Below are 19,177 nucleotides of genomic sequence, written 5' to 3'. Positions count from 1 at the left end.
ACTGCTGCACAGTCTGTGAACTGTCAACCATGGGGAAGCGAGGGAGTACAGCGACAACCCGAAGCTATCTAGACTGTCTGGGTCGTACAGACAACTCCTTATCGGGTTGCTGAGGTTGCCGCACTGCGTCACAACAAGTCACTTCTGCTGGTTGTTGAACGTCTTCCCAGTGACACACTGACTCCGTAAACAAAAAATCCTCTAACAAGGACTAAGCTTGGACTGCATGTCTTGCAACAAAGCTCAAGGTCTATGGGAGCAGGTGTGGTAACAGACGGGGTTAGCGACTGAAGTGGAACCATTACCCTCCCTGGAAGCATGTTATGCTTAAATAAAAGTCCATAGGAGGCTAAGCAGCTAAAGGCTCCTCTCCAAATGACAGAGTCCTCAAGGGAATATCAGAAGGAGGGAGAATAGCACTTTCTCATCTACAGGAACCATATCCGAGAAAAGCTAAGTTCTCTCAGTGAGGGTTTCACTGGTGCAAAAGCAGCAGACTAGAAGGCAACGTTATGAAACTGCTTGACAGTCTAGTGAGTTGGCAACAACCAAAGATGTGTGACTGAGGAGCATGCGGTAAGGTATGCAGAGCATGCTGTATGCAGAGCATGCTGTATGTAGAGCATGCTGTAAGGTAAGCAGAGCATGTTGCATGGCGTGCGGCTTATGCTGCATGGGATGAGGCTCATGCTGCATGGGATGAGGCTCATGCTGCATGGGATGAGGCTCATGCTGCAAGGGATGAGGCTCATGCCGCATGCGTTGAGGAGGATGCCGCATAGTATGAGGCTCCTGCCTCATGGGTTGAGGCGGTTGCCGCATAGCATGAGGCTCCTGCCTCATGGTTTGAGGAGGATGCCGCATAGCATGAGGCTCCTCATAGCATGAGACTCCTGCCTCATGGGTTGAGGAGGATGCCGCATAGCATGACGCTCCTGCCTCATGGGTTGAGGAGGATGCCGCATAGCATGAGGCTGCCTCATGGGTAGAGGAGGTTGTCGCATAGCATGAGGCTCCTGCCTCATGGGTTGAGGAGGATGCCGCATAGCATGAGGCTCCTGCCTCATGGTTTGAGGAGGATGCCGCATAGCATGAGGCTCCTGTGAGGTTCCTGCCTCAAGAGTTGCGTCTGCCTCAAGGGTTGAGGAGGTAGCTGCGCAGAGAGAGGCTCATGCTGTGAAGAATGCGGTTGCTGCATGCGTTGAGGCGGCTGCCTCATAGCATGAGGTTCCTGCCTCAAGAGTTGCGTCTGCCTCAAGGGTTGAGGAGGTGGCTGCGCAGAGAGAGGCTCTTGCCTCAAGAGTTGAGGCTCTTGCCTCAAGAGTTGAGGTTCTTGCCTCAAGAGTTGAGGTTCTTGCCTCAAGAGTTGAGGCTCTTGCCTCAAGAGTTGAGGTTCTTGCCTCAAGAGTTGAGGTTCTTGCCTCAAGAGTTGAGGCTCTTGCCTCAAGAGTTGAGGTTCTTGCCTCAAGAGTTGAGGCTCTTGCCTCAAGAGTTGAGGTTCTTGCCTCAAGAGTTGAGGTTCTTGCCTCAAGAGTTGAGGCTCTTGCCTCAAGAGTTGAGGTTCTTGCCTCAAGAGTTGAGGCTCTTGCCTCAAGAGTTGAGGTTCTTGCCTCAAGAGTTGAGGCTCTTGCCTCAAGAGTAGAGGTTCTTGCCTCAAGAGTTGAGGCTCTTGCCTCAGGAGTTGAGGCGGTTGCCGCATAGCATGAGGCTCCTGCCTCAAGGAAAGTGGAAGTTGCTGCATAGCGCTGGTACCTGGCAACTCCCAATGCGGCAGCTCACGCATGGAGGCAGGAGGAGCCTCAACATCATACGTCTGGCAGGGTGGACTGCGCAGAGGTGGAGGAGCGCTCGCAGGAGGAGGTGTGCTAACCTTCTCTGCCTGAAACTCCTGCATCAACACCGCAAGCTGAGACTGCATTGTCTGCAGCATAGACCACTAGTGTTTAAGAAAGACAACAACAAACGGAGCTACTGTCCGTTGAGACTGAGGGTCTAAAACAGCTGGTGCAGCAACAGACGGAGTTACTGCCTGTTGCGATACCACCTTGCCTCTCTGGGAGGTGTGCAGTTGTCGTACTGCAGCAAGTCCGAACTGACCCAGTGCTAATGGCACCACCTAGGAGTTGGACTTGCGCGGAAGGGACCGACTTGCACTTAAAAGCTGCAAGATTTGGTCCATGGTTTCTGCGAGAAACCTCTTCCGCAGACGAGGAATAAAAGGGCTCTCTCGTCTTTGTGTGGGTGGGGTGATCACGTCGGCTACGTGAGTTGGTAACACCCGAAACCACGGAGGGAAACGTCTGTTCGTCGATCAAGGCCTGATGAACCCATAAGTCCTTCGACGTTACTTCTCCCCTGGGCTTGGGAGCTTGTAAGAGGTCCCAGACTAGGCGAACAACTGGCACGAACAGACGAACCCTCGAACGCAACACTGTAACACTTTGCGCTTATCACTTTATCACTTTTGATTTTCTGTTTGCACTTATTTCACTGAACTCGAAACTTTAAGGGGTTTGTACCTGAAACACGCAATTCTATCCTTCATTAAAAGTTAGTAATTGCGAAAACAGTATTACAATGTAACAGAAAAACATAATGAAAGATAAATAATTCAGTGGCTGGAAAAGAGACTAAACACTAGATCAAATAAACTACGTATAAAATCTCTCACCGCATAAAGCCTGAGAACAAGAATAAAACTCTAGAAACGTTTACCTTCTTCCCCTAAAGAGACTAGGGAGAAGAGCAAAAACGATAACAACGTTACCCGCTTGAACGAAACGTTTATCCTCCTCTCTCTCCCTCCGTCTCTATCTCTCTCTCTCTCTCTCTCTTGACTTAGTACCTGAGAGATGAGCCCAATTATATATATCGTTAAAACATATTATTGTTAAAGGAAAAAAACTGAAAGATTTCCCAAATAAAAAGTTCCTTTATTAGAATTAAAACCATTTAAGCTAAGAAAGAATGAACAAAACGCTAGAATCGTTCTACTCTTACTGCAACGTGACACCGTGAATACTCTCTCTCTATCGTAACGATAGAGCGCAAGTTGAACGTTCTGAACGTCAACAACTGCAGAGACAAAACAAAACGTTAGTTCAACTTTGAAAACAGTACGAGACTATCAAAGAAATTCTTTCAAAAACATTAAAATAGCATAATATGTTAACAGGTAAAAACGAAATGACGGGCTCAATGTTAATTAACTTCGGTTCCAAGAAAAGACCGCCTACTATTAGGAAAGGTCGAATATAAACAAATATAAAAATTAATTTTAATAAGTTTATAATAAAAGGAAGTTAATCGAAGAGGCCTATAAAAGGCGGAGAGATATAAAATAAATCTATAACTTTTGTTAAGCAAAATTAAGAAAGAGAGTCTATACTCTCTTCGACACCAACACTTCCGTCTAAGGGAAGGGTCGGCCATTTAAAAGTGAAAGAGAGTTCATACTCTCTTCGTCACCAAAATTAAATCAAAAATTAAATCAAATTAATTCCAAAAACTTGCTAAGCTAATGATAAAGCTTCCTGAATAGCGAAGGCTAAACTCTAGAGCAAATACATCACCAAATCGTGAGAAATAACTCCAGAATCAACAGCGTATCCATGTAGGTCTAGCCGGAGGCACGACAGAGGAAAAATTGAGGTGGTGTTGACAAGAAGTACTGGAGTACCTGACCACAGATGGCGCTGTGGTGTTCACCCCCACCTGTATAGCGATCGCTGGCGTATCCCGACCGTAGATTTCTGTCGGCAACAGAGTTGACAGCTACATGATTATCGGGTAAGATTAATATTGAAAAATTAAGGCTGTTAGAGCAATTAGAAAAAAATATACTACAAAATGTGCTGGGAAAAAAATAACCCCCTGGGGGTTAAGGGTTGGAAATTTCCAAATAGCCTGGGGTAAAACGGTTAAAACTTTCCTTTTCTATACAGTACCTAAATGATCAGCAATTGTGATCAAACACCTTAATATAATAAAAACAGTTTTTTTAACATAAAAATTTTTTTATACTTAACCCTTTTACCCCCAGGGTATTTGGAAATTTCTAACCCTTAACCCCCATGAGGTTATTTTTTCCCAGCACATTTTGCAGTATATTTTTTTTAAATTGCTCTAACAGTCTTAATTTTTGTCATAGAGAGGTCAGGTTGGTCGCATTCTCTTGGAAAATGCCTGAATTTTCTCAACAAATTATCAAAAATATGAAAAAAATATTTTTTCTAGCATTTTTCGGCAAGGACATACCGGTACGTCCATGGGGGTTAAGGGATGAGTTTTGTGAAACGTACCAGTACGTCCTTTGGGTCGTAAAAGGGTTAAAAAAAGTCTAAATAAATATTCTAAAAGTTTCCTCATTTGGTATAGAAAATGGCAAATTATAACCTCAAACTTATCTAACTGTATATCCTTACAATGTAAGGTAAATTTAACTTTTGTACACTTGAACAATTGAGTTCAACCAAGATTAGCTGGACTGAGCCCAAAATACTGTAGCTTGGCGATGGAAGTACACAGACAACTCTCTAATGTCCCCAGTGTAAGATTAATTTTTCCATTTTACTAATATTTTACTACCATCTGGTAACCAAAAAGATAACTGAACATGAATAAGTACAGTATACATATGCTATCATTCCTTTCCTGGTATGAAAGGCTACCACTTCATATAATAACAGGTGATTAATCAACACTACTTGAATTAGTCTATATGGTGCTACTTAAAGTTTACCAACAAAAAAGCAAGAGTCCTACTTAGTCATACTAGCTTTTGGATACTGTATCAGTATTTCTAATACTCAGCATCTACTTCAACAAATAACTAAAGCTATTTTTCTACAACTGCTTCAAGTATACAGTATATTGAAACAGTGCTTGTTGAATATATATTTTCACTGATCCTTTTCAGTAACTTTAGCTGGCTATAAAAGCGTTTCCCTACCTACAATAGTCATCTTAAAAGCATCGACATAGCGAGGCCAAAGTACATTCTTTAAAAGTTTATTACAGTACAGTACAGTACAGTATTGTAAATGCAAAATATCAAAAAGCCATTTCAAGCAATTAATCTGATCTAATCTGGCATAAAATTGTCTCAAACTATTCAAAAGTAAGTTAATAACGCTTTCATACCTTGGTAGAACACTGTCATTGTGAATACAGGTACTGTTATGTAATGCATGAATAAAAGATATATGCAATACTTAACAAGATTATTTTTTTCAATTACACCTAACACCTTATGCTAATATAATTTCAACTGTATAAAATTTCAAGAGAGGCCATCTTATAATTTCAGTATGGATCATAACATACCTGAGTATTTACATATTACTTAATTACCTATTTACAATAGGCTATTATATCAGGTATTCTATATCAACTTTATATTTCACTTCTTCCAGGGAAAGGAATTCTGTTTAATAGCTTACTCCTCAGCACAATTATTTAAATATTTCTACTTCATTCAAAGAGTGAAAATTACCACTTTATTATCATGGCAAAAAAATTTTTAAACTGAAGATTTAAAAAAATACTATACTGTTTGACTGTATGCATGAGCTATTTATTAATTGCATGAGCAAATAAAAGTACTGTAAAAGTTTTAAAATTGTCGTTGATTTGAAGAAAATTGCAGTTATAGTATAGACTTTAAATTATGTTGATTTGAAGAAAATTGCAGTTATAGTATAGACTTTAAATTATGTTGATTTGAAGAAAATTGCCGTTATAGTATAGACTTTAAATTATGTTGATTTGAAGAAAATTGCAGTTATAGACTTTAAATTATATGAAGCACGGTCTTATAACAGTTAAAAAATTGATGCGTATTTCTATGCGTATTTCTATAAGATCTAGATTGGATATTCATAAACATGTACAACAAAACTTGAATATATTTATACTACCTGTATTATTGTTATTTCATAAAATATCTATAAGACAACTGGGTAGCCCAAGCAATGGTGCATTAAAAAAAGCAGTATACTATAGTACTTACAAAATAAATATTTATTATTGTGAACAGTATGAACCATATTGAGAATTCCCAAACCTTTTAGGATGGAATATCTTTTATAATAAGTTTTTGTTGAATCTCTGGGTGGTGAAAAGGGTAATTAGATACTTAATAAAGTGTTACATCTACAATCAATACCTTACAGTTACTTTACTTGCATTTTTTCACAAGATTTGGAATTGTTTTGCTAATGTCCTAAGAATAAAAAAAATCCTGTTAGAATAATTTGTTGGTCATGAAAAGTACCAAAAACTGTCCTCCATCTGAATCACTATTCAATGCTTTACCAAAAATAAAAAAAAATAATATGTTTAAGGGAAAACTGTACTAAAGACCCTCATTATTAGATGCCATCTGTATTAGCCCCAAGGAATATCATCTACAAGAAAAGGCTAAACAAAATAAATCGACGGTATTAACTCCAGACAATTTCTGTGTACAGCTCCTCAGGCACAGGAATTTTTTTTTAAATTGCTGTAAATCTGTCTGCCTTTGTTCTCTTAAATACTACCGAGTGTATAAACTCCCATATAAGCAAGCTTAAGGATGCCAAGATGGTTGACATTATTAATCAATACTTCTTATATAGTTTATTTCCTTATTTCCTTTCCCCATCGTGCTATTTTTTCCTGTTGGAGCCCATGGGCTTATAGCATCCTGCTTTTCCACCTAGGGATGTAGCTTAGCTATTAATAATAATAGACACGCATGTTTGGCAATAATTAGTATGTACAGTATGCTTCGTAGTAATTCTATTTCATTAAAAATAAGAGGACTAAGTTGCCAAGTACTTAAGTATGACAATCCTAACGCATGTGCAGAGGTTTCTGTTAGAAGTTAACAGAAGGGAAAGTCTGTTTTTGCCTTTTTTTGTTTTTTTCATGGCTAGGGGGAAAAATGAGATGGACACACAAAGAGACCATCTCTGAGGAAGTTTCTAATCCGTAAGTAAATTCATTTTTAAATGGTAATCAAACAAGTTACTGGACTATAATATTAACAAAACTACTGGGTGGACTTGTTTTATGGTATCAGGTTCTAAATTAGTGTGACACCTATTAACTAAATTAACAGAAATATTGGGGTGGACTTGTTTTATGGTATCAAGGTCTAATCTAGTGTAACACCCTACTAAATATATTATTAACAGAACTACTGGGGTGAACGTGTTTTATGGTATCAAGTTCTAATCTAATGCCACACCCTGCTAACTATATAATTAACAGAACTACTGGGGCAAACTTGTTTTATGATATCAAGTTCTAATTTATTGTGACACCCTAATTATATTGTTAACAAAACTACTGGGTGGACTTGTTGTATGGTATCAAATTCTAAATTAGTGTGACACCCTACTAACTATATTATTAAGAGAACTATTGGGGTGAATTTGTAAATACTAATTACTGTAATGTACTTCATGTCTTTCAAGTATCTGGGGTACTCCCTAAACTTAATTTTCTTATGAGTATGAAGAGGTAAACAGCACAACGTGAAATTTTTTTAGTTGCCAAAAATATAACCTGGTAAGACAAATGGAAAAATTTCTGCTATGTAAATAATTCTATCTATAAGATAGATCAAAGCCAACACGAGAACAATTTGAGTTTATGCTTGTGATCGTACAATTTTCATCAGCACTAGTAAGAATACAAATTAAAAATATAAAAAAGTTAAAAGTTTAAGATTCACAATATACCTAATGCTGAACATGTGAGAGATTATATTCAACTTTGGCCATATGACCCAGCACTTAAGGTTGAGTTGGCCATTCACATCAAAAGTGCATTTGGAAGATATCCTCAAAGTTGTTTTAAGAAGTGGAAGTTGAACAGAAAAACCGGAAGCTGGAGCAGAAATAAAGAGAAAGGCTTTCTAAAAAGTAGTAACAATGGGCCAAAGAGCTGCTACAAAATAACATACTGTAAATAATGCTTATAGGGATCAACTTGGGGTGCACTGGTGGCACTACCTTCCTACAGGGCTTTCTGCTTCTTACATCAAGCTTCACTGATCATATTCTAAAATCTGTAGCTACCAGAGCCAAAAATGATGAACTTGGAGATAATTTGTATTTTTCCTAACTGTACAAACCTGAAGACTTTACGTAGGAGGGATAACAGTGAAGCTGGAATATAGTACACAGCAATTAAAATTTTATAACGAGGTGTAAATAGTTGGTTGGTAGTTACCAAATGGAAACGGAGATGCTCTAACCACCCCCTTCCTCACAGAGTACTGTAATCGCTACGATTGCAGATGGGACTTTCTAGGAAGTTAGTGATGGCAAGAAAGTATAAGTAAGGGACACAGATTTGTAGAGTTAGGAAAAACATGTCCAGCACAGCTACAAACCCTCGCCCTTTACATAGGAGACTCATCCTTAGGTGGGAGTAAGTTCATGTTCCAACTGGCTTGAAACTAATCCCATGATTCCTAAGCTCAACTTTGTAGGTAATGAAAATTCAGGTTTCTTACGCTTCAAAGATAAAAGTAAAAATTCGGCTATGAATCGGATAGACGGTCCAAGAGGAAAAGCGCTTCTTCCATAACACCAACAACAGAAGATGGCCCACTTGGCTTGATACACAAAGGTGGAAGACTTCCGCAGGTATGCAGTCATCTTTCAAGCAACTTAGCGCAAAATTTTTCCCTGAGAAGAGATGCTGGATAACCATGTATTAAGCCCAGGGGATTCTACCGTGTGGTGGACGATCTGGGCGTGTGGTTGGCATAACAGGGTGGGAAGAGGAGTCAATTCCCTTGGAGTTTCTATCAGAAGTATGAGGTTCAGGTGCCATTCTACTTGGGGCCATTTTGGGGGCTCTTGAGGTTGGGAGTGGCTCAAACCCAATTTAGGACACTCCACCTTATGCAGAACAGCGGAAAATTATAAATGTCGATGCTGTCGCATAGCTGCTTGAGGTTTAGTGGTCGCAAGTAGGTCAATTGTCAGCTAAGCCTACATAGTCAGGATCTTGGTCGCGCCCACAAGTCAAGACTTCAGTCAAGAGGATTCACGGACCATTCAAAGCCAACCACTTGCATCTTCCTGCTCCGTTTGTCCTATACGATGTTCTATCTGCCTGGAATGAAGCGAGCTGTCGGGTAATTGATTTTCTGCCTCGAATGAAGTAAGCTGTCAGAGTAAGAGAGTTTAGCCCTGCCCACTCATGGATCTTTACTGCTAGTTGGCATAAGGTGCAGCGATTCTGTACCTACTAGTTTGTTCACATACGCCATACGGTGGTATTGTCACTCATCAACATCAACTAGGGGCTGGTTAAAAGAGGGCAAAAGTGTTGGAGTGCTAGAAGAGCTGCTTGCAGCTCCAATACAATTACATGATATCAACGTTCTTGTTTGAACCACTATTCTAATGCCAGGTTCAAGGTGGTGTGCTCCCCAACCTTCTTTTGATGCATTCATGAACAACAGAAGCTCTGTATACGGATAAAGTAGGACGGAAAGAAATAAAATGAATCTTAAAATCAATTTGCATATACTGTATACAAGCCATGCAAATGAGTCCTTTATAATATGGATACATCTTCAGTGGTGCTGGAATGGATATTGAATTGTCAATAAGATAGTTGGTTCATGGCAGGTGGCACAAGAGAGAAGTCCAATCTGCCCATCACAGAATAGTACCATTTTTCCTTAGGCCTAGGACTTATAGAGGGGTGGTTAAGGTGGGAAATTCATTTAAAGGACTTAGGTTTGTATAGCTACAAAAAATTGATACAGTATTACTTTATAAATTTGTATTTGTTCCTACACGAATCCATTAAAATAGGGACTCGCTCATTGGTGGAAGGAATTTCCCCAAAATGAAAATGGAAGGTTCTTTTCTTCCCTAGACATGTCATCCTTCCAGGAGGCAATCAACTCCAACACCCTCCTAAGAGCTAATCATAGGGATGTAAATACTGTTAGGGCCTCAGCTAGTACTGGCTCACAAGGAAACAAGTACTAGTACCCGGAAAACCAATCTTCCTAACAGGGAGATGGTGTCGGTTGTGTTCAAGTAGCCACATCTCAAGAAATGCTTGCTAAGACACCTACCCATCCTCCCCCTTACCATGAGGATGGAGGAGTTACTTTTTAACAGATGTACAGTAGTCTGCAAAAATATGTACTCCATCTTGTAACTCCCCAGTATCAGACATCCAACCAACATGTAACTGTTGTGGCAGCCACATCCCCTCAATAGACGAGTAAGAAAGATGTAAAACAGCCAGTCATTCTACCTCTACTCAAGATTTAAAAGTTGTGGTAACGTATTGGAAACGTCTCTGTCTGGCAATCTGCTGGACTGAGGTTTAAGCCCCGCTAAATCTAAGTAATTTCTTGTGTTGTCTGCATCCTCACCATCCTTGAAAGCAAAGGAGCCTGTAGGTTTACCTACCGAGTCATCAGCAGCCAATGGCTGGCCCTCCCTGGTCCTAGCTTGGATGGAGAAGGAACTTGGGGGCTGATCATATATGAATGGTATATACTGTATATGATCAATCTCTAGGGCAGTCACTGTCCTTTGCCTCTGCCAATCACAAGCGACAATTATACAGGATTGTGCGAGAATAATGATCACATGGGACATAAAGGAAACTTACACACTAAGCAGACCCTGCTATCTCATTCACATTGGCAAAAACCCAAACCTGACCGTCTACTTAAAATATATCTTTAACCTACTACTGTATATATTTACATGTCAACTAAAGCACTGAGGGAGGAGATTGGAAGGTCCTCTTGTGCACACAGAACCGCGAGTCCACAATACAGTAGTATTTGGTAATCTCTTCAGAACTGGTTTTGAGGCAAATTTTTCAAAATTCTCATCATTTGCATTAAGATATTTTTAGGGTATATCGCCCATCAAATACCATACTGTACTAGATACTGCATTATAAGAAATAGTGCATAAATGATTACAGTCTTGCCTTTTTGTATGTAAGGTTCAATGAAGCGCACCGTATTCTAAAAGTTCTATTCCTGCTTGTATTTCAATTTTACAAACTAGGTGCATTTATGGTAGAGCAGGTTAGCACATAGCTCATTTCATACTTTATCAGTTAATCATCTTTTCTTTACTTTGAATTGTGGTTTATCTCACTTGGCTATATTTCTTATTGCTCTATTAAAGGTTATTCTTCAAGAGCAAATTTCTTTTTCCATACAAGGCTGCTTTCCCTATTTGGATCCCTTTCGCTTAAAACTCTATCTTATTAGCTTGGCTTGTAACAATAATGGTTTAGCATATCTAAGTCGTCATAGAACCTATTTATGTGCATCAGATTTAATAATATATTACCAGTTGGCAGAGACTGACATAATCAACCAAGAGGCAAGAGAATGACAAACCAGTGCTAGTCCTAGGATCACAGGGGAGTGATTCACGTCATCCCAGTATGATTGGGGTGAATGGCCTTAACTTTCCCACTGCTGGGTCGATCTATGCCAAGCAACATAGTGGAAGCTTGTGATTCATATTTCTCAAGAGGTTCCAAGGAGCCTTACAGAAAATGGGTCTGATAACCACTCTTAAGGTAGAATTTTTTTTTCTGCTGATACATACTGTCTGTGATAATCTTTCTTATGATGAATCTTGAACCCACCTTAGATTTAGCTCAGTATATCTGATATCATTCCTTCATAGTTTCTGAGGTAGAAGAGATTCTTTAGATATGGTAAGCAGCTCTTCTAGGAGGACACGCCAAAATCAAACCATTGTTCTCTAGTCTTGGGTAGTGCCATAGCCTCTGTACCATGTTTTCCACTCTTTAGGGTTAGATCTCTCTTTGTTTGAGGGTATACCCTGGTGCACTAATCTATCTAATTTTTCTTCATCTTGTTTTGTTCAAGTTTTTCTAGTTCATATAGGAAATGTTTATTTTAATAGTGTTACTGTTCTTAAAATATTCAATTTTTCTTGTTTCCCTTCCTCACTGGTCTATTTTCCGTTAGATACCCTTGGGCTTATAGCATCCTGCTTTTCCAACTAAGGTTGTAGCTTAGCAAGTAATAATAATAATAATATGGCTTTGTTGGTCATGACTCCCTCTATGCACTATTATACCTTGTAAGAAGTTCATGAAAGACTAGAAGGTAAAAAAAAAAAAAACTTCCCAAGCTTGGTGAAATTAGATATGTTGCTTTATGTATAGTCCTGACAATGTTTCTCTGTCATGTTCTATCACAAGAAATGATCTTATACACGAGTCGACCCATAAACGGAATAAACTCTGTGGGGCTCCTGATGGACTGTCTCTCTGACTCTACTTTCTCCATCCTAAAGTGGGGGGGGGGGGCCGGAGGCGGTCTGCTGCAAGAAATTGTTCAGTGAGCAGAGATCCGCAATTAGGCATGAAGCCCCAGCCACCTTTGGGACCCCACCCTTGTCCAGGATGTCAGCACATACCAAAAAGTTTACCAGGTGCAAGAACATGGGGATGTTTTTGTCTCTAGAAAATGAAGTCTGCAATAACATGAATAAAGTCTACTGCCTACAGTTCTGCTATGATTACGTGAATTTATAGAGAAATCCCCAAACCTGGAAGAGAATACCGTGGGTGAACAACTCCCTCAACTCCTTACTACTACACAAGCTATAGACTCTATGAAGATTATTGACCTATTATATGCTAGCTGGGCAAATCCCATCTCCTGAAGGAAGTAAATCTAGCAAGAATATATAGCCACTGAGGTGAATACATGTGGCATTGTGTAAATAGAGTAATTGTAGGCCTGGAAAGTCAAGATCTGACAAACTGAGGAAGATAAGACAATTGCTTCTGGCTGGAGTGGAAGGAGGTTTAGAAATCAGTCTTAAGACTTGATATAGCAGCTCTAGTAGCAATAACTGCCAGGTTCTCCAATGCCTACCATAACTTTCAAGAAATAGGTCCTGGTTTCACAGATTAACAACTCAGAGTGTTTTAGGTTGAAGGCAAAAAAAAATATTAATAAAACAGTACACCTGACCTGAGCAAAAACAATAAAGGAAAAAAAAAACAATAATTAGAGAAAAGGGATAACGGAAATAAAATTCATTACATACACAGCAATACTGAAGTGAAGAACCTATGTGAATTATAATAAATCTATTTCCCGAACTAAGTATAATGTAACTGAAAATTCTAAAATGGCCGTTTATATTTACCAATGTACCCAAGGCACAAATACATCAAAATTCACTTTTAACTATCCTCTGATTCGGGTTTAAAAACTTCACAAATTCAGCTCTGCAATTTAAGGCTAATAATTATAAAATGGATTTGTCATGAAACCCAACATAACTTAATCAGTGCTATCATAAGACCAAATCATTATCATCATTACTTGCTAAGCTACAACCCTAGTTGGAAAAGCAGGATGCTCTAAGCCCAGGGGCCCCAACATGGAAAATAGCCCAGTGAGGAAAGGAAACATGGAAAAGTTAAATATTTCAAAAAGAGTAAGATGTACAGACACAATTTTCCTTGAACGAAATAAATCTATTATGTAGGCCTGAGGAAGTAGCTTGCAATAAGACTCAAATTATCATTTTTGGATCTGTTGTTGAAATAGAATACATACAATACTTGGAAGGAAATCATAGAACCTCTTCATATACAGCTTCACCAGAAATGCTTTGTCACACTTAAACAGAATCATCAACAATAGTTTTAACTCCCATTTCTCTCTATGCTGAATGAACAGACAATACTAGACAATACTATAATCACGAATAAATTAAATTACTTCATAATACACCCAAAAGACAAAACCAAACAAATATTTCTTATTATAATATACATTTTACATAAATCTTCTATATGCCTTACAACTAAAAGAAAGAACACTGGAATCTAATACTGAGGATCTTTGTCCTTTCAATTCATATTCTGTTTAGAATATTTTTCTCAGAACAGCAAGAGGAGGACAGCACTTTTAGTATTAACACAACCCACATTCAAAAACTTTCCATCATTCACAACTGGTAGACCAGTTCTCACATGATACTCCCCACAAAAATAATAATAATAATTCACACCTATCACCCAAAACAACATACCAGTGAAATCACAAGTAGGGTTGCCAGGTTTTCCAAATGAGAAAAGGCCAACGTCTGACCAACTGCAGCTTTAAAAAGGCCAACCTAATAGTAGAAAAAGGCCGAAAATATAGCATTTAAGGCTAACAAATTTCAAAAAGGCCATATATAAGTATCTAGCACGAAAAAAGGCCAAATTTTGATTTTTTTTTTTTTTGGGGGGGGGCGAAAAAAGCCAACCTAGCAACCCTGATCACAAGTAATAAATAACGAAGATGTCCATCTAAATAAGTAAAATTCATACTGTACCTTATCTGTCTTGATCTCTGTTTTTGTCTTTGGTTGGGGCTGTGAAGGCGATAGCTTGGTTTTCTTGACTCCCGCGGGAGAGGAAGGAGGCGGCGAGGCATTATTATTCACAACCCGTTTTGGACTAGTTAAGCCCAAGGAAGAAAAGACCTGGTAGAACTGTGACACGTACGTGAGGACAGACAGTCTATCTGGTACATCACATTCCACCATGTCTTCTGCATCCAGGAGCGCTGGAATACCGAGCTGCTGCTCAGCTACGCGGAAGGCTAAGGCATTATTCTCAAGGATGTTTTCAGCTTTCAGTGAAGCGAAATCACTGGAAAAGACAACATTCACTAAGTTTCCAACTCATGTATATCTAAAACTATTTTATAACTTAAATATAAATACTCTTAAGTTTTAAGAAAATATGAATGATTAGTAATGCTCAACATTTTCAGGATATAACATTCTACATTTTTTAAAATGGTTGCAATAAAATAAGACGTTATATCACATATCTAACTCACAATAAATAAGTGTTATGTTCAAGTCGAAGGTAGAATAACCTTGATAAGATGCAATCAAGAATAAAATCAATGGTAGAGTCTATAGTACACATTGTACATCATGAATTATTTGAGAAACTGAATTCATGTTTTTCTCCCAAAAAACATCAAACAGAAGTGAACGTTAATTTGTTGTACCAGATTATAAAAAGAAGCTTCAAGATCCAATGTTCATGATTTCATATTTCAAGGTCAATGGCAAGAGGAAATTCGGTTTAAAAGTTTGAAGGCCGATCACGAATGGCAGAGGCAAGGGACAGTGACATTGCCCTATCAAGCAGGACAATGTTCTAGAGACTGACCATATATATATATATATATATATATATATATATATATATATATATATATATATATATATATATATATATATATATATATATATATATATATATATATATATATATATATGTATGTATATATATATATATATATATATATATATATATATATATATATATATATATATATATATATATATATATATATTATGTATATATGTAGATATATATATTATATATATGGATATAAATATACATATATATACATATATATACATATATATATTATATATATACATATATGATATATATATATAATACATACATATACATATACATAATTATATATATACATATATATACACACACACACACACACATATATATATATATATATATATATATATATATATATATATATATATATATATATATATATATATATATGTGTGTGTGTGCGTGTGTGTGTGTGTGTTTGTGTGTGTGTGTATAGTCAGCGCCCAAGCCCCCTCTCCACCCAAGCTAGGACCAAGGATGGCCAGGCAATGGCTGCTGATGACTCAGCAGACAGACCTATAGGCTCTCCCAAACCCCTATCATTAGCTCACAAGGATGATGAGGTTGGAGCGACCAAAGAAACTGGCGTTCACCAGTCAGGGACGTTACCACATCAGGCATTATAACGTAAACCAATAAAATATATTCGATTTACATCTCTCACACAAGTTTTGAATGTATAAAAGAGCATATTTTCAAGCAGGGCATCTGAATCGTAACGGTAAATAGATAAATAAAATATCGGTTATACCTGTACTTTTCGGTGTGACTACGATATTTTCCTGAATATAATAAAGAGAAAATTAAAGAACTTTATTAACAGGTCACAGCATCATGAATCTGTAATGATCTAAAAAAAAAAAAAAAAAAAAAAAAAAAACAGGAAACAGAACATAGGGTGAATTAGAGATGTTGCAAAATTTTGAATGTGAAAATGTGGTGTATCAATTGATAATGATTATGAATGCAAATGTTAAAAGATTAAAAGACGCAGTTAGCAACTGATAACGGATAATTAGATTGTATTAATATGGTATTTTCAGCTGTTATTCTACGCGGTTAGGGTAACTTGAAATCAATTGAAGATACTATACAGATTGTTTTATAGTTAAGGAATTTCAATTAGAAACTGTTCTGTTAGCTAAAATGTTGCATATTTTGGTTCTAACTAGTTGAATCAAAATTCGTGGTTTTACTCGTGAATGTCAAATATAACTGGCTACTGGTTGTGTGAGCGAGAATTTTATGCGAATACAGGACAAGATAAAACATTAGTAAATTGGTGTTGTCTACACTATTAAAAATTTGCATTAAAAACGGTAAATGTTTGGCAACATTCCAGAATTTTTACCGTTTTAAAAGCGGTTATATTGACGTAAAGAAGTGATATTACGGTCACCAACCCGTAAAATTTAAGAACAAAGAATGGTAGCATTACGGTCGCCTGTATTTTACTGAAATACGGCAAAGAACAGTATTTTTACGGAGAAATTCCAATTAAAATTGAGTTTTTTAAGTGTTGTGGTGGACGATGTGGTAACGTCCCTGACTGATGAACGCCAGACTGGGGTTCGAGTCCCGCTCAAGCTCGTTATTGGTTTCGTTGGTCGCTGCAACCTCACCATCCTACTTAGCTATAGATGGAGGTTTAGGGGAGCCTATAGGTCGGTCTATCTGCCGAGTCATCATCAGTCATTGCCTGTCCCTCCTTGGTCCTAGCTTGGGTGGAGAGGGGCCTTGGGCCCTGATCATATGTATATATGGTCAGTCCCGCTTGATAGGGCAATATCACTGTCCCTCGCTTCTGCCATTCACGAGCAACGTTTTTAAACCTTTAAATTACTGTTAGCATCCATAACCCCTAAGGTTACAAACAAGTTCATGTTATAGGAAAAATATTAATATATATATATATATATATATATATATATATATATATATATATATATATATATATACATATATACATATATACATATATAAGATGCGAATATACTTACATGAGATCAGGCCTATAATGATGAATGAGAGCACAGAAGGCTAGACCATTCCGCCAGGCGGTGGTCATATTCGAGATACTGACGCCAGCATAGCCGTCTGTGGCCCTTTTGGCCCACAGCTCCAGGGCCTTGGTGCCTCGCCTTTCTACACTCATGATGTCTGCAATAGAGGAAAAATAAACAATTAGAAATAAGAAACAATAAGAATTGATACACAATTGATTAACAGTTAATTCACACAGGCTGCATATTAAAGCTAGAATTGAGTTTAAAATATGTACAATAACCCCATAAAGTTATCAGAACCAGACGTCCAAATTATCTATTATTATTATTATTATTATTATTATTATTATTATTATTATTATTATTATTACAAGCTAGGCTATAATTCTAGTTGGAAAAGCAAGATGCTATAAGCCCATTTACTCCAACAGGGGAAAAATAGCCCAGTAAGGGAAGTAAACAAGAAAATGAATAAACTACAAGAGAAGAATAAACAATCAAAATAAAATATTTCAAGAACATTAAATTAGATCCTTCATATATAAACTAAAAAGAAATAAAAGAGAAAACAGGAGAAAGCTTGTCCGAGTGTACCCCTAAACAAGAGAACTCTAATCCAAGACAGTGGAAGGCCATGGTACAGAGGCTATGGCACTACCCAAGACCGGAGAACAATGGTTTGATTGCTACATATTGTGCGGCCAACACATCGTGTTGACGCGAAAATAGTTAAAAGATGGTTTTAAATGATTGGATCCAAGATATATGTCAACTGTAGGTTCTACCAGCTTTCAAATATGCGCGCCCAAGCCTAAGCCTATACAAGCTCTCACTAGAAATCCGATAAACTGAAGATATTGCTATTTCTAACATTATTCCCTGTAACACTAACCAATATTATCAATTTGAACACAGAAACAAATAATACAATAGTTCACCCAAGTTAAGGATGCATTTAGGACTAAGATGACAGTTAAAACAAATTTTAAAACCATCTCTAAATACACCCTAAGGTGCATAATTTTAAGTTGGCCTGTACCTTCATACCCATACTCATTCAATTATACACAATCTCTCGGATAGTCATTAAATAATATTAAAAGAAAGTTATTAAAAACTCAAAGTTCACAATTATTGTGGTAGAAATTTCTCTCCTCTCTCTCTCTCTCTCTCCTCTCACTCCTCTCTCTCTCTCTCTCTCCTCTCATCTCTCTCTCTCTCTCTCTCTCTCTCTCTCTCCCCGATGTCAGGATGCAAGAGAACTTTAAAGCATTCTCTCTCTCTCTCTCATCTCTCTCTCTCTCTCTCTCTCTCTCTCCTCTCTCTCTCTCTCTCTCTCTCTCTCTCATATCAGGATGCCAGAAAACTCCAAAGCATATCTCTCTCTCTCTCTCTCTCTCTCTCTCCTCTCTCTCCTCTCATCTCTCTCTCTCTCTCTCTCTCTCTCTCTCTCATATCAGGATGCCAGAAAACTCCAAAGCATATCTCTCTCTCTCTCCTCTCTCTCTCTCTCTCTCTCTCTCTCTCTCTCTCTCCTCTCTCTCTCTCTCTCTCTATCGACATTCCTTAAAAATAAAAAATAATCAACTTCCCGTTTCCTATAAACAAACATCATACTTTATGTTGATGTAAAATCTCAAACAACTCTCCAACGGACGTATGGAAATCTAGCAGAAACTGTACTGAACAGCGAACAGACATCCTTGGGTTTATCCCGCACTTTCTGTACTTCCAGGGAAAAGGAGTTTGAGCAAGTTTACAAGAATTTCCGGTATTGACCTGTTTTTTTTTCCCGTCGATGTTCATCGTGGTAAAAAACTATCATGATTCATGAATGTCAGTTTTTTAGCGGAAATGTGATGAAACATTGCAACATTTGCAACATTAAAATCGGTGTTTTTAACTCCGGT

The 19,177-nt window shown here is 37.8% G+C and overlaps 1 protein-coding gene across 2 annotated transcripts in view; it reads right to left on the bottom strand.

The window, feature by feature from the left end:
• LOC137650221 (MICAL-like protein 1) overlaps window positions 1–19,177 on the bottom strand; it is a 275,336-nt gene that overhangs the window by 54,058 nt on the left and 202,101 nt on the right. For both annotated transcript variants that reach the window (XM_068383460.1, XM_068383461.1), the window contains exons 2-3: window positions 17,262–17,421; window positions 14,373–14,691 (exon numbers count right to left, since the gene is read on the bottom strand). In XM_068383460.1, the coding sequence (XP_068239561.1) occupies window positions 14,373–14,691; window positions 17,262–17,421 (479 nt within the window). The remainder of the gene's footprint in view (window positions 1–14,372; window positions 14,692–17,261; window positions 17,422–19,177) is intronic.

This window comes from Palaemon carinicauda, chromosome 11 (genome assembly GCF_036898095.1).
Source record: "Palaemon carinicauda isolate YSFRI2023 chromosome 11, ASM3689809v2, whole genome shotgun sequence".
NCBI lineage: Eukaryota > Metazoa > Arthropoda > Malacostraca > Decapoda > Palaemonidae > Palaemon > Palaemon carinicauda.
This window is presented reverse-complemented; position numbering and strand designations above follow the sequence as displayed.